General features: G+C 42.5%; 1 protein-coding gene across 12 annotated transcripts in view; it reads left to right on the forward strand.

Annotated features, from left to right (window-relative positions):
• The first annotated feature begins 12,540 nt into the window (after positions 1 to 12,540).
• CACNA1D (calcium voltage-gated channel subunit alpha1 D) overlaps positions 12,541 to 15,707 on the forward strand; it is a 185,519-nt gene continuing 182,352 nt past the window's right edge. For all 12 annotated transcript variants that reach the window (XM_030502297.1, XM_030502289.1, XM_030502301.1 and 9 more), the window contains exons 1-2: positions 12,541 to 12,913; positions 14,966 to 15,284. In XM_030502297.1, coding sequence (XP_030358157.1) covers positions 12,877 to 12,913; positions 14,966 to 15,284 — 356 coding nt within the window. In that variant the 5' untranslated portion in view covers positions 12,541 to 12,876. The remainder of the gene's footprint in view (positions 12,914 to 14,965; positions 15,285 to 15,707) is intronic.

A 15,707-nucleotide genomic window follows, 5' to 3' on the forward strand; every position in this document is an offset into this window, starting at 1 on the left:
TAAGGTATAACACAGAACCACTACTGCTACCACCAATGATAATAACGATTAGTGAAATAACAAGGGGAGAGGATACAATTGCTCACCACCCGCCGACCGATACCCAGCCCGACCCGAGCAGTGATCAGGGACTTCCGGGTAACTCCCCCCGGTTTATATACTGGGCATGACGTGCTGTGGTATGGAATACCCCTTTGGCTAGTTTGGGTCAGGTGTCCTGTCTCTGCTTCCTCCCGGCTTCCCCTCCTCCCTGGCAAAGCATGAGACTGAGAAAGTCCTTGGTTGGAATAAACATTACTTAGCAACAACTAAAAACATCGGTGTTATCAGCGTTGTTCCCAGGCTGAAAGTTAAAAAACACAGCACTGCACCAGCTACTAAGCAGGAGAAAAATGACTGCTATAGCTGAACCCAGGACAGAAGGCTACTGTTTTGGGGTGCCTACAAATCATCAGATTGATCATAATTAAAATTCATTCTGAATTGTCTGATACAGACAATTAATTTTGTGCTTATGTGGGATCCAAGCCTACTAAAACCTCATTCTTTGGGTTCATAAGCACATACATAAGCCTTTGTGCTGGCTGTCATTGCAAGGGTGAATTTTGGCCTGATGGAATAGGTCTCTTCAGTGGCATTTTGCCTGCTTGCTCCAGCAAAACACTTGGCTCCAAATTCTGCGTTGCCTGTGATTGCTCTGTAAAGCAATTAGCTAACTAGCCTTGTTCTTAAAGCTATGCTGACATCAGCAGTGATGGTGGTGGCCAAAGAGTTTTGGCATGGATCTTTTTAATGCAATGTCATCAAATAAAGCATCTATAGTAGTTTCAGTACAGCCTGAAATGCAGGATAGTTTGGCTGTTAGGGAAAGGTCAGTAAGTAGGTAAGAAGCATATCCACAGACATTTACATTAAGCAGCATTCAATGACATAAAGGTGAAAAAACCCCACAAGGTTGTTTGAATGTGCAATTAGAAAAACAGGTATCTACAGAGAACAAAAAATGCAAGTGGCGTAGTAGTGAGTTTACTCAGTGTGCAAAATCTGGGCAGAAGTATTCTGAATCTGATTAAGAGAATAGTTGGATAAAATGTATTTTGCAGCCTGTTGTGGCAGTTCTTAGGCTACAGACATCACTTCAATAACCTCTTCACAACAGAAAATATGTTAATTAATCAAAGAGAGTAAACAGTGTTACTGCATACTCAGGTCTAGAGAAGCCAAGAAGGCACTAGCTTTTATCTTTTTCAGTGGTTGACTAAATTAGTTACTTGATTCAAAAGGTTTAATTAAACTAACTTTAATTTACAACAAAGTATTATGCTCTTTAATTTTGTCTGATAATATCTTTTGAATCTAAGAGGGTCAGTGAGTTCCTTCCTTCATGCTACTAAATCTAAGGCCAGTGATCTGATACAGGATGGGTCTGCTGACCTTTTATACAGAGAACTAGTAGAATATAAGGTAAATACCCTGGTGTGAAGGGCTTTCAGTTTTGGGATTATTTTACGGTGCTGAAATAGTACTCATGACTGATCCTGAAATACCCGTTCTTTCAGATCTGCCAGCGATTTTAATAGAATCAGTCTGAAGGTTTCCTTGACCTTGTGAATATGGGTGCTGCTGTTCTCCAATGGTTCTGCTTAAGCAGAGAGCCAGTGGCTTTTGTGAAACAATGACAGAAACTAGGGGGAGATTGCAGATCATTGTCTCAGACTGACCTCACTTCTCTGCTTTCCCAGCTCTTTCAGATCTGGTTTCTGAAGGCTGGAGTAACATTCACTCATTTTTGTGTTTATCTCGAGTTCTTTCTGCAAAATCACTGTGAAAGGGTTGCTGTTGATTGAAATTTTCTTTCAAGTAGATTTGTCACAAATAATCTAGCCTCAGAGCTTCTACATGCTATTGGTTATTCTAGACAGTTTAAAGGTTAGTTCTTATTTTATTGCTCTTAAAATCTTATTTTTACAGTATCCGTCTCCGGAAGTTGTGCTCTCTTTCCTGGTGTTTCACTTTGCATGGATATTGAATAGAAGTGTGCATTTACATTTCTAGCTTTATCTTGTTGTTTTGTTAAGTCCCCTCATGCACAGGTTCTGTTAACAGCTCAGTAGCTAATCCCTTGTTGATCTTCACAGCACTTAAATATTGTGAGATCCTTTATTGTTTTTCTTCCCTTTCTAAGCAATCTTCTCACTTTGCCAGTTCTGGCAGCCTTAACATTGCTGCTGTTGAGTTTGGGGTTTTTCTGCAGCCTTTCAGTTTCAGTTCATAATTCTCTTAATCCTCTTCAGATTTCATGTTCTTATATATGTCATATACCCTCTATTTTTCCTCAAGAGCTCTTCTGACATTCTTAGTCATCCACATCAGTCTTATCCTTCTTTTATGCCTAGAATAGCTGATCTTCCTCATGCTCTCACAATCCCTTGACCTCCCTCCCTTGCCCCAACTCCTGTTTTGTTCATTATTTAGCACTGGCTGTGGCTGGATTAAAAGAAATACCAGATCTCATGGAAGTCAATGATATTGAAGTGTCTGCCTATTTAGGGGAAGCATTGATGTTTAGCTTCAGTGGTTCTGAGTCAGCCTTTGCCCCCAGGCCTCTGCTTCATTGCTGGCTCATTTGAGCAGTGGAGAAGGTGGTGCTTGGTGATGCAACAGATTTTGCTTGCCAAAAGGTAAATCTGTATGTAAGCAGAATACTTAGGCAGAGGTAAAAAATAAACTTCAATGCTGCTTTTGCCAAATAATGTGCTGAATTCCTAGGAAGCCAAAAAAAAAGTCCTTCTGTAGAGTACATCAGCTAATGCACTATGCATACATGGCATTTGGTTTTACAGTGGGCACCTGTGCATCAGAGGCAAGATCCAGTCCATTTTCTACACACATACTCCAACCCCAAGCCTGCATATTTGAAAATAATTTAAGTAATGTTTCTGATAAAGTTATAACATTGAAATATTGTATCTGAAAACAGGATTAGAATTGAAGGATGGACAAACAGAATATTTCACATGGGTTTACAATGCAGGCTGACAAAAATCCAGTCTGCTGAAGAAGCATTCCTGCCTATTTTCATTTCCTGCCTATATAGCTTGATTCCCCATGTTTTCTAAGCAGTTTAACAGCTAATTATTCTGAAAAATAGGTTCATAATAACTCTTTCTTGAAGTCCTTATTACGTTTGCTCTCTCCATAGTTCTGAAGCTGTACCTCCCAGGCAACTCAGCACCATGCCTCACTGCCATCAAGGAGGAACATTTTAATGCCTCATTATAATAAGCTACTCCTTAACTCGACTGAGTGTTCATGTGTGGGCATACATATGTTGTGTGTACCTCAGTACCTGCCTGCAGTGCGTTTCCAGGTGAGATCTACTGCTCAAAAATAAGGGCAGCAGGAAAAGTCAGCATTAGCCTTCTTTTCTTTTGTCAGATACTAAAGGAAAGAAAAGATCTGCAGTCTTTTTTTTCTTCTTCTTCTTGTCAAAACTGCCTGAAACATTTGAGCTCCTTTTTCTCCTTTCCACTCTGAAAGAAAACATTCAACTACAATTTGTTCTTCAATTAGAATTGCTCTGTGGAGAGATGGCACTGATGGAAATAGGTACTTTGCAGATGTCTCTACATTCTGGCAATCCAGGATTACATCTAGGGGCCAGTCTAATATCTGACATACATTAATTTACCTTAGAGACTTTTCAAGTATATGACTTGCTGCAAGATGCTAAGAAACTGTATTGTTAGCCAGGGATCTCCTTGGCAAAGGTCACAACCATTTGTATTTCCATTGAGAACACCATGTACTGAGGGCTAAAGCAGTTCTGAGGTTCCTCTGAGGCATCAAAACGAAAACACTGATGGTCGAGACAAAGTCTTTGCTAGGATATTTGAAATAATTGTGTTTGTCTCTTTCAGCTTTGTTTAAACCTTGCTTTTTTTATCAAAGCTGTGTTGTGATTTATGAGGCGCTGTGTAACATGCCAGGTACAGCTGTAACATGCCCACGCTGTGTGACTCTAGACTTGTATGTGTAGGGCACTCAAATGAGTTTTGTATTGCTATGTACATGTATTAGCTATATTAGTTCTCAAGAGGCATACTAAAAATCATTTCTTTCTCAGCAAGTGTTGCTTTACCCACTGCATAGTACACAAAGTAGGTCAAAATGTGCCACAGCTAAGCAGAGCCCTTAAATCTAAATCAACTTAATCTAAATTGAACTTTGAAGTGAAATTCACTATTTGGTTTGTTTACAATTTTCTAAACTCAGCATGAGACAAGAGGAAGCAATCTGTATCTTTAGAGCATTAAAATATGTCCATAAATAAGCTCAATCACTGGCCTTTATACAGAACAAAACAAAAAAACCGCAATATACTAAATCGGCTAGAAGCTGAAAATAAATGTTGAGATTGTATGCTATGTTGTTGTCTGTCTGTTTGTTTTTTTTTAAACTGTGTATTTATATGGAACAACAAACAGAGATTATGCCTTAGTAATTTTTATGGCTTCGGCATCTGTCCCTTTGCTTTTATTCACATATTTTCATAGCCATAATCTCTAGTTTCTTATTTGATGATGCAAACCTTTCAGATGGAGAAATGGATAAAAATCTTGCTGAGTCTAATGAGAGTCATTTTCAGGAATAATCCTTTTATTTGACAGGAAATAAAGACCACAGGCAGAAAAACAAACAAACAAAAAAAAGCAGCAGCATGCATATTAAATGACTGAAGATATTAGTGTCCAGTGTTTTCATAGCTAGGTTTCTGCATCAAGAAATGCTTGGAGAATTGCTCTACGATAGCAAAGCAGAAAAGCCCCAAGACATAAAATTCATCTGAGCCTAAGTTTTATTTTGCATGCATACTAGAGCTTTATTGTGTTTGAAATTGTAGAGCACCTCTACATGACAGGTCAGTCAGCTATCTTAAGCAGATATCCCTAACAGTAGATGCCCCCCCCATCAGGAAGTGGAACCCTACTTTGAGATGCCAGTTCCGTGGTCATTGAAAGGAGCTTTACATGTAAGTTCAAAGCTGTAAGCGAGCTGCATCAAGAAGACAACTATACGAGGCAGATGATGATAAAATAGAGATTTGGCTGCACTTACTGATTTTCAATTAGTTTCAAGGTCATGCAGAAGAAAGCAAGAGTGTGACAGAATTTGTTAGTTGTTTTAGAAATATTAATATGATGCAAAACTGGAGTATTTCCATTAAATTAAACACATCATAGCACAGCCTCATTTGATGTGCTTGGGCAGTGGTGTTTTGGATGAAAAAATCCATCCCCAAACCCTCCAAGTAGCAAAGCATACCCCACAAACACCTTTTGGTAACTGCACCTGCTAGCTGACAAACATGGAGAATCCATTGTGTCCTAAAGGAACTTTGTTATTTGCATCTAGTCTATTACTGATTGAAAGCTCCTCTGTTGCCTTGTCTACTACTGACATGATCCCTCAGCACTTTTCTATAGGGATTTGTTTCTCTAGTCTATTAAGCTGGTCTTTGTGTTGTCAAGAGCTACACAGTGAAGTCTTATGACATGAAAGGATATTTACTTTGCTTCCTTATTTATGCTTTTGTCCCTTCGAACTCTTTGAACTCCAGTGAAAGCACAGTTGTCAGAGGTTTGACCTAACACGGTTCTGTGTTTTGCTGAATGTCACCATAAACCCAGGAAGAAAAATATTTGGTAGGGTAGCACTTGATATCCTACAGCATTCAGCGAGAGAGGGAAAGGAGTTTTTTAACAGTATGCAACTCATAGATGTGTTTAGGTACCCATAAAAACAAAAACTGAACATATGTATGAGACGTTAATGTTAAAGTCAACGATGGGTTCTTTACATGACAGTCTGTTCTACATAGTGAGGCGCTTTAAAAATGACTGTCATATCATCTAATGTTGAGATTATACTACACTTTCCAAAATACTTAATAACCATAATCCTTTACTTCTGTCAGTAATGCAGCTCTTTGGATCTATTTGTAAGAATATAAAATTTTAAAGAAAAAAGACCATATAAACTTGCTCCAGATCTGAAAACCTAGACTTGTGTTTTACTTAGTAGCATTTTATACTTTTTTCCCCATTCTCTAATGCAGTTACTGCAACTCCTCCTTCATGATATAGGCCTGTGATTTTCTTATTATCTGTGGTTCCTGTTCCAGTGTGGGGTGCCAACAGCAACAAAGAGGCATAACTACATTTTCTCCAGTAGGTACCAATTAGATATTAAGCTTTCTTTTTACAGTGGTTGTTAGCTACTACTTGCTCTAAAACTTGTTCGTGCTTACTGCTAGCCCTACTCATTGTGAAACAAGTACAGGCAAATCCTGCATGCCTTTGCTGCAGTAGAAATTTGCCTTCCAACAAAATAAATTTGGAATACATTTTTTGTCATATCCGTTGCTGAATACATTAATTAATTAATCAGATGAAAGGACAAATATAAATATTTGCTGTCAGCTTCTTGCTGTCAGTGTAGGTTGTCTCATGCACTGTGTAGTGCATATTCCTGTGAAAGGAAGAGTGTGAAACTGTGTCATGATACAGCCCCAGAATGAAGGAGAACATTTCTTGACCTTGGTGTGCTCAGCTGTGCAGCTGTAGTGTTCTCCAGGAGCTGTTTTTGACAAGGAATGTCTCCTGAAGTAATTTAAAAAATCTATTTGGAAAGGTTCTGCAGAGAAATTTGCCAAATTCATGCTTAGATGCTGGCACAGGTTGCCCAGAGAAGTTGTGGCTGCCCCATCCCTGGCAGTGTTCAAGGCCAGGTTGGATCGGGCTTGGAAGAACCTGGTCTAGTGGAAGGTGTCCCTGCCTGTGGCAGGGGGTTGGAACTGGATGAGCTTTAAGGTCCTTTCCAACCCAACCCATTCTATGATTCTATGTTTTCTGTATCTGGCAAGAAAGAAACATTTTTTTGAATCCCAGGTAATGCATTGTGTTTAGTAACTGGAGTAGAGACAGGTAAACCTGAGAATTTGGTTTCACTCTGTGCTCTGCTATATGTTAAACCCTGTGAATTTTTACTTATGCCCTAGGCTCTGTGTCAGTTTCTTAATATTTAATACAGAGATAATGAATTTTACTTGTTCTGGCAAAAATGCTTCCAGACACCACAGCAAAAAGTTGGTTTAAAAGTGCAAAGTAACTTTACATTTGTAAGGATACATTTGGGCTTTCATAGGAGAAATCAAAGGGCTTCCTAGGCAGAGCAAGGACTCTTGCCCAGAAGTGTGTTTTCATTTGGGCTGGGCCCCACTCGTGAGCAGCTCTTGGGCAGCGCCTTGGGTAGTTCCCATGGGGTGCGTCAGGAGAAGCTCCCTGGGCTGGAATTCCCACTTGACGCTGTTGGACCCGGCTGCCCCCTCTCCTGTTGCCTCCCACAGTGCCTGCCAAGGGCTGGTGCTGCTTGGCTGTTGTTTCCTGCAGCCGCCGTGGGAGAGCCCCCACACAAATGTGTTTGCTTCTGTCTAAAATATGTGCAGTTTTTAGTAGTATTCCAGCCTCCGGTGCGGGGTTTTGAAACTCCATCACAAGCCACCGTCAGAATATCCTGGAGAAGCTGGAGTGTGGCTTGTATTTATAAAAGTTATTTGTTTGCATGTGGCACATGTGCTGATACTGTGAGTCATCCGTCCATTTTACTGTGACATTTTCAAGCACAATTACGTGTAGTGGAATTTTTTGGTAGCTAGCTATGGTGCCCATCTGTGAAATCATCATTCTACTGAGCACTAAAAATAGAGACGAAACTCTTCAGAGAAAATTTCGAATCTACTTAAATGACAGTTTGAAATGTGTTCCTGCAGTCAACAGTTTAAATATTTTCTATCCTAAAAATGGATAGTTTAAATTTAAGGTGATGTAGTCCTGCTGTCACCACTTCACCTTGCTAGCACAGTGTGGTACAGTTGGAAAGAATTTCTGGCTAAGAACCTAGTCTGGTGCCCACCAAAGCCAATTCACTTGAGCCTCAAATGACTAGGACTGGCGTAGGCATGTGAGAGTTCTGGAAGATGGATAGCACACAGGGTGGAAAGTATTTATTAATAACGGGGGATCACTGGAGAAGAGTGTGAAGACAATCCATGACTATAGATCTGAGGGAAACAGGGAGGAGATGACAAATAAGACCACTAGGAAATGAAACTTTGAGATAAAGAACAACAGAATATCCAGTAACTTCTAAGTGGCTGTATTTTCCACCTAATAATCAAAGCAAGTTAGGGAAAAGATATGGTAAACACTGAAAATAGTGAAGAACTACAGCTAGGAGAGGGAACTGCTGGAAGAAGATAAACTGGGTTGCTGAGTAATAGCATCCTAATTGAAGCCACAGAAAGCCAAAGAATCTAATTAGTCAGGAAAACACATTTCATTACATTCTTAGTAATTTGTTTTGAAAAAATCTGACTGGATTTTATATTTAACAGATTTTTAGTATGTTCATGGCAGATGATACTGTTTATGCTGTTTATACTTGCATATATAGATAATGAAAAATATAGTTTCAGAGACATATACAAGAATGCGTTTAATTCGAAATCATCCTTGCAGTTGTCCCTTACTACCCGGGTACCATTATATAGAGTTCTGCTTATAGGATGGAAAAAATAAATTAGGACTTCTGTTGAGTTGGTGAGCATTACTGGAGACCATCAGCCATTTCTTTAACCCACAGGTAATCTGAGACATGCTTGAAGCCGTATCTCAGCCAAACAAATATAAGAGCATTGTCTGTGCACCCCAATGTCTTCCCTCTTTCTTTTCCTCCTTCTCCCTTCCTCCCTCCCTCCCTGTTTCTGTACAAGTTTTCACAATGAGATTTTTTTTCCCAGAATATACAGCTAGATTTCCAGCTAGACTGAAGTAGTGTTACTCACTTCATTTACATTTAGCTTTCAAAAATTTGTATTTTTGGTGAGCTTATATGCAAATGATTACATGGTAAGACCTAAGTGAGGAAGGTTTCTTGTATCTATCTATCTTGAATGTTTTTGCCAAACACTAAATAGAAGAAAAGAAAATAAAAATTATGCTTAGTATTAGGACACTTTGCTCGCGCAAATTAATGAAAAGCAATTATGCAAAAATATAAAAGATTATTCTTGCAGAAGGCAAATGAAAATTCAGTTATATCCTTTTGGAGGTTTTTTTACCTATTAAATCTCAAGCATGGATAAGGACAATAACATGGACAATTAAGCCTCCCTCTCATCATCTTTATTCTATAATGGATTAATGTATTTTAAAATCCATTTGTGCACAATTTTATCTATTTTTGAGATCCCAGTTCATGGGTTTTCAGAAGTATGTACTTTTTCTAGTTGTCCATATAAACTACATTCATAATAACAAAGTGCTATTTTCAGTTCTTTAGAGAGTCACCATCACTTGTACTGACATCAGAAAGATATTTACTGATCTGACGTAAACAATATACAGACATATTTAAATTTCATCATGTTTTTTTTTTTAGATAAAAATTCAAACATCTTCAAACTCAAACTGTAGCTCTACCATATTTCAGATGAGAAGAATGAAAACAGAAGTCTTTAGGCAAAAAAAAGAAGAGACTGCACCTGAAAATATATGCAAAATAATTAAAAGAAAATACATAATATGGATGAGAATGAATCCTGCAAGTCCTTGTTTGCAATGTAGCCATCTTTCATTAAAATATTCCTCCCATGTATATTGATAGTAATAGTTTAGTATATATTAGCATACTAATAACTTCAGCTGTACTATTAGAATTAATAATGGATTAACCTGCATGAGTGAGAATCCCTGCCTTGTTAAGGACTAGGCTAGTTCTGTTGCTTCCCATTTTTTATAAAATTACGTATTTGTTACGCAAGTTCCTCCCACATGCACTGCAATCGGATTTGTTCTTTCTTCCTGCAGTGAACCGCTGCACAGTACCGCTGTGCACCACTCCACATGTTCACAGTGGCTGCAGTTTTGGTTAAGTAGGTTTTTCCTTCTGCACAATGCTCCTAAATTCTTACTGGGCTTTTGCTCCTATCATGTCCATAACAGGCTGCTTCTTCGGCTGCCTCTTTCCCTTACAGAGAATAAATCCCTGAAAACCAATAAATATTATTGAGGGGGAAATTATAGTTATTTAGTTGCAAATCTGCAATAAATGTATGAGAATCATTGAATTATAGAATCACAGAATGGTTTGGGTTGAAAAGGACCTTAAAGCTCATCCAGTTCTAACCCTCTGCCACAGGCAGGGACACCTTCCACTAGACCAGGTTGTTCAAAGTCCCGTCCAACCTGGCCTTGAACACTGCCGAGGATGGGGCAGCCACAGCTTCTCTGGGCAACCCATTCCAGCATCTCAGCACGAATTTAGCAAATTTTTCTGTGGAATCTCACCGTCCTCACAGTGAAGAACTTCTCAATATCTAATCTAAATCTCCCCTCTTTCAGTTTAAAGCCATTCCCCTTTGTCCTATCCCTATATGCCCTTGTAGAAAGTCCCTCTCCAGGTTTCTTGTGGACCTCTTCTAGGTTTTGGAAGGCTGCTATAAGTTTAATTTCTTTTTTAACTATAATTTTGATTTTGAAAATACAGTAGGTAATTTGATCTAGCAATAAAGGGCCCGTTAGCTTTTGAAATATGCAAAAGTATGTGCTTATAGGTTTGGACCAACTGTTAAAATTCTTTTAATGGTTTTACTGGGAGGTTCACCAAGTTTGGTTTTGAGGAGCATTTGGTAGCTTCCAACACATATTACTATGGTCTGTTGTAAGGACTAGGGGTTAGGAAATGGGCATTGTTGAGACCAAAATCCAGGAATTTCATGAAAACATTTGCAAGGGAAGCAGCCCTTTTCTATGGGATGCTTTTTGCTGATGTTAGATCCAGGACTTACCAGTTACGAATTTCTCAGTAGTGCCTCAGTGCTTAACTTCATAAGCCTCGTTTAAAAAACATAATTTAGATACGTGAGTCTAGATTTGTCAAGGCACTAAGTGCCTAAGCAGGTTAGGCACTAACTCCTGCTAAGCACGTTAGGTGCTTGCTTCCAGTGCCTGCAGTGGTTGTTAGGCAACTAGGCTTGATTTAGATACTTTTGAAAATGTACCAAGCATTTCTGACACCTAAATATCTGACTGTCAGGAAAAGAAGTCCTAATGACTTTCATGGACATTTAAGGCAAGTACCTAAGTACATAGTAGACTGTTTTAATCTGGAAAAACATGTGCTGTAATGATAGAAACTTGTTGAGGGGGTGTGGTGCCTTCCTAATTAAATCAAACCAACAGATTGACTCACGGCTGCAACAGCTGAATCCATCAGGTCAGAAGATTATAAAAAAGGAAGTGCTGAAGTTGAGGTCAAGAAATGGTATTGGGGTTTTTTTCTTTAGGAGGTTCCTTTCTAACTCATTCTTGCTGCTAATGTTTTAACTTATGAAGGTAGCACCAAAAGGGATAGGCTCCACCTAACAGAGAGCTTGTAAAGCTTGAGGATGGGTTTCCTTCACCATGTCCCTGGGGAATACCAGCAGTATTAAGGTTTTATTTCTCTTCTATCATCTGTCTGTAGTTGTTATTTATTATTAATTTGATGGAGATAGTTGTGAGTGAAGGATGACTAAAAGAGGATAAGATCTGAATAAGGAAGTGGTAGAGGAAAAGGATAGTAGGAATAGTTTCACTGGTATGTTTTCTTAGCAAAAGAATACCTTTGTCAAAGTTTCAAAACTGTTGGGTTTGATAATAGCTTGTTAAAAAAAAAATATCCTGAAATACTCTTAAAAAATATTGGAAAATGTTCCTTGCTGAGAAAACAAATTTTAATTTTGAAGCATGAGCTCCGTTTTGAACTTGTGTGTCTATAACCCTGACTTTCTCTCATTAGTCACTTTCCGGAGGGATGGCAATGCTGCCTCGCAGGAGTCGCAGGCAGCTGCCCCGAGCTTCCTCCTCCACCGTACCCGTCCACAGGGCTCTGGTAGCTTCGACACCACTGAAACAAACCCAGGGTGAAAGTTTCAGTTCTGCAGTGAGAGGTGACGCCGAAAATAAATATTTTTAAAGCCGATTTATTTATTTGGATAAACTTTGTGGGTCTCGAGGCGAGCCCGTAGTCCGCAGGACGGCGTCTCAGCAGCGCGAGGCGCTCGAGGCTGGAGCTGTCCACGGCGGGGCGGTGTCCCGGCGCACCTGCCGCGCGGGGCCTGAGGGGACGAGGCCTCGGCCGGGACGCGGCGGCCACGGGGCGGCGAGAGAGCAGCGGGAACAGGGGTGGTGGGGGACGGCGTGTGGGGTGGGAGGCGCCGTGCGGCGTCAAAGGGGTTAAAGCGGCGGCGGCGACAGCTCTATTTGCGGCTGCTGGAGCTCCAGGCGATTAGAGAGCGGCTCCGCGCCCCCGCCCGGCCCGGCGTGCGGCAGCAGCAGGTGGTGGTGGTGGCGGCGACGGCGGCGGCAGCATCAGCAGCAGCAGCAGCGAGGGAGTTAACCCCGTGGCGGCGGCAGGAGGAGGGGGCTGAGGAGCGGGCGGCAGCGGCAGGAGGAGGGGGATTGAGGAGGAGCAGACAGCGGCAGGAGGGGGACTGAGGAGCAGGCAGCGGCAGCAGCCGGGTTGCTAGGGATGGAGAGATCCCGTGTCACCCGGATGTGAGTGTCATGTTGGCCCAAACTCTGAGGGATTTGGCAGCGGCGAAGCAGCAGCAGCAGGAGGAGGAGCAGCCCCTCGCACGTCGCTAGTCACTACCATGGGGGTCGGGTAGCGGGGAGCGCAGGGACAGCGCACACCCGGCTCGGTGGGGTGGGGGCGTCTCTGCCCTTTTTTTATTTTCCATTTTCCTCGTACACACTGGAGAAAGTGGGAATCATGCACCAGCAGCAGCAGCCCGAGCGGCACCCAGAAGGTAAGAGCCGGAGCGCCGACCAAGGGCAGCGGCGTGTGGGGCTGAGAGAAGGGAGGGGGCAGCGGGGGAGGATTTATGAGGGATTTGGGAGTCGGGGGATTAGGGAAGGGTTAGAGGGTGGGGAAGGTTTGGGATGGGAAAGAGATGAACGGCTGGGCTCGGGAAGCGACCAGGGATGAGGTGAACGCGGGATAAGGTGCTGCCCTCGGCGTGTGACCAATATGCGCGTCCGTCCCTTGTCCTGGGGCCATTAACTCCGGCTGGTTGCGCTGAGGGAGCACGCGGCTTGCTCTGCGTTTCCCTTGTACTTGTGTAATCGTGGACAAACGTGCTCGGCGCTGCGGCTCCCGGGGGTTCCCCGCGCCCGGGTGAGGGGTCGGGCCAGGGCCGTGGGTGCGATGTGCCCGGTCCGTGCCCGGTCCCTGCCCGGCGCACGAGGCGAGCCGCGAGGCTCCTCGGCGCTAATCCCCTCCGGCGCTGCCACATCCCCCGCGGTTGTTTATAAACGATTCCTCCCCCTCGATTAGCTGCAAGTTTGTGGTTTCGCCTCTGACGGGGGCAAGCTTTGTTTCCCCTTCAAGTGTTGATGTAGAAGGACGGTGGATAGGTAGATGGGTGGGTGGTTTATTTGCGCCGAACCACGTTTCATGGCATCCAGAAGGGCAGGCGGAAGGCGGGGGAGATGGCTGTGCCATAGCAGTTTTATTGGGGGGGGGGGAGATGTGGGGAAGAGCAGGGATGCTTTGGAATCGTTGGCGCTGACATCCCTGCTTTTGCCCCGGAGCCGGCCCGCCCCCGGCGCCGCTGCCCTCCGTGTCACGCCGCTGGCCAGCACTCACCGCGCTGGTGCCGGGTCCCCGCGGCAGCTCGGCCGCCTCCGTGACCCCCCCGACCCCCGCCGCCATCCCGGGGAGCCATCTTAGGGCTCCCGCGGCCCCTCGCCCCGGCGGGCAGCAGCGGCGGCGGCCGACGCTGGGCTCGTCCCCGTCCACGCGTGTTCGCTGTTCTCGCGTCGTTCTCGTTGTCTGTTTCCCCCCGCGTATAGAAAAGGAGGGGTGTGCTTTTTGTGGCTCTCTTTGACGAGCAGCGATCGCTGCGGAGCTGTTTTCCTCTCCTGCCTGGGTAGATCCATTTCACAGTCATCCCCTGCCAGCCCTGATTCCCAGCACGTATATTGTGCCGTTCCTCCATATTTCTTACCACCCGAGCATCTGCAAGTTTTGAGTTTCACTTGGGAGTCTCTCCTTTCTACAGGTGTATGCAGGAGTAGACTCTGTTGCTCTAGTTAAGGAGCTTGCAAGGAAAGATGTGTGCAAGGAGGTGGTGTTTTGTCTTCTTGGCTGTCATTGGAATGAAGAGGACTTTATTAGTGTTTGGAACGTACAGTTTATTTTTTTTAAACCTTGTTAAAAAACAAAACCAAACCCCATCCCTCTACAGTGGTATCACTGGTATCTGGTGAAAGATACCAGTGCTTTATGAATATGTTTATCAGCAGACACTACTGGATTCTTCACTCATGAGAGGCAGCCATGCGTTTTTCTTTGAGAATACAGAATAGGGTGAGATTTAATTGTTTACAGGACCTTACTCTCTTCTACCGCCCAGATTTGGTTATTCTTAATAGAACAATGCGTAAGAATTTTAAACAACTACTTTTTGAGCAAAATGAAATGAGAAAATAGTAAATACTAAGGTGCTACAGCAAAGTTCATCTTAAGGAATAGCTGTATTTTATTGGATAAACATGGTGACATGAAAGCTGCCATTCAGTTAGGAAAAAATGCAGTAAGTGGAAGAATCAAAACATGAAGTGTTTGTGTCTTGATGCTTGCATTAAACTTGAAGTTGCAATACTGATTCCTGAGTGCTTTTTTTTTGCTACTGTTCAGTCACACGTACATATGCATATACTTGTGCTCTGTAGTACCTGTCATGGAAGCATCACACTGCCAAGAGGTCTTAAAATAATCTTTTTGTCAGAAATATTGTGACACATTTTAGCATATAAAAAAAAATTATAACCAAGTACTTTTTTCTTTTGTCCCACAGAGGCAAACTATGCAAGTAGCACCAGGATTCCTTTCCCTGGTGACGGACCAGCTATTCAGTCAAACAGTTCAGCACCATCCAAGCCGACTGTTCTATCTTGGCAAGCTGCAATTGATGCTGCTAGACAAGCAAAGGCTGCCCAAAATATGAGTACCACCACAGCCCAGCCTGTAGGATCTCTGTCCCAAAGAAAACGCCAGCAATATGCCAAGAGCAAAAAACAGGGTAATACGTCTAGTAGTCGGCCACCCCGTGCCCTTTTCTGTTTATCCCTCAACAACCCAATACGAAGAGCCTGCATTAGTCTAGTAGAATGGAAGTATCCTTTGATGTGGTTTCCTTTTTTACGATCTGTTCTTTGCATGTATCAAGGGGATTGTTTTATAGCATCTTATAGCATCACAGCTAACTAACATATTAGTTCACTTGCACTTGTGGGTAACCATCTTTAATTTTGATGGCAGTTAATTTTGCTTAAGTTGCTGTTAAGGATAGCCTCCTAGCTTCTGTCATAAGGACATAGAATATCATTTTACTGAAATAAGTAGCTCAAAGTCAGAGAAGAGCTCATAGCTGTTCCTTTTTTCTTGGAGGAGGTGGGGGAACATTTTCAGAATTTTTTTGTTACAAACTTACATTATATTCCAGCAAACCTTTGTGTTGCATTTGTTGCCTTCCAAAGAAGGTTGAGTGGATAGGAGTGAATCTAGCAGTGTTAACTGGGAGTTGACCTAAGATACCA

Source organism: Strigops habroptila, chromosome 11 (assembly GCF_004027225.2).
Source record: "Strigops habroptila isolate Jane chromosome 11, bStrHab1.2.pri, whole genome shotgun sequence".
Taxonomy (NCBI): Eukaryota; Metazoa; Chordata; class Aves; order Psittaciformes; family Psittacidae; genus Strigops; species Strigops habroptila.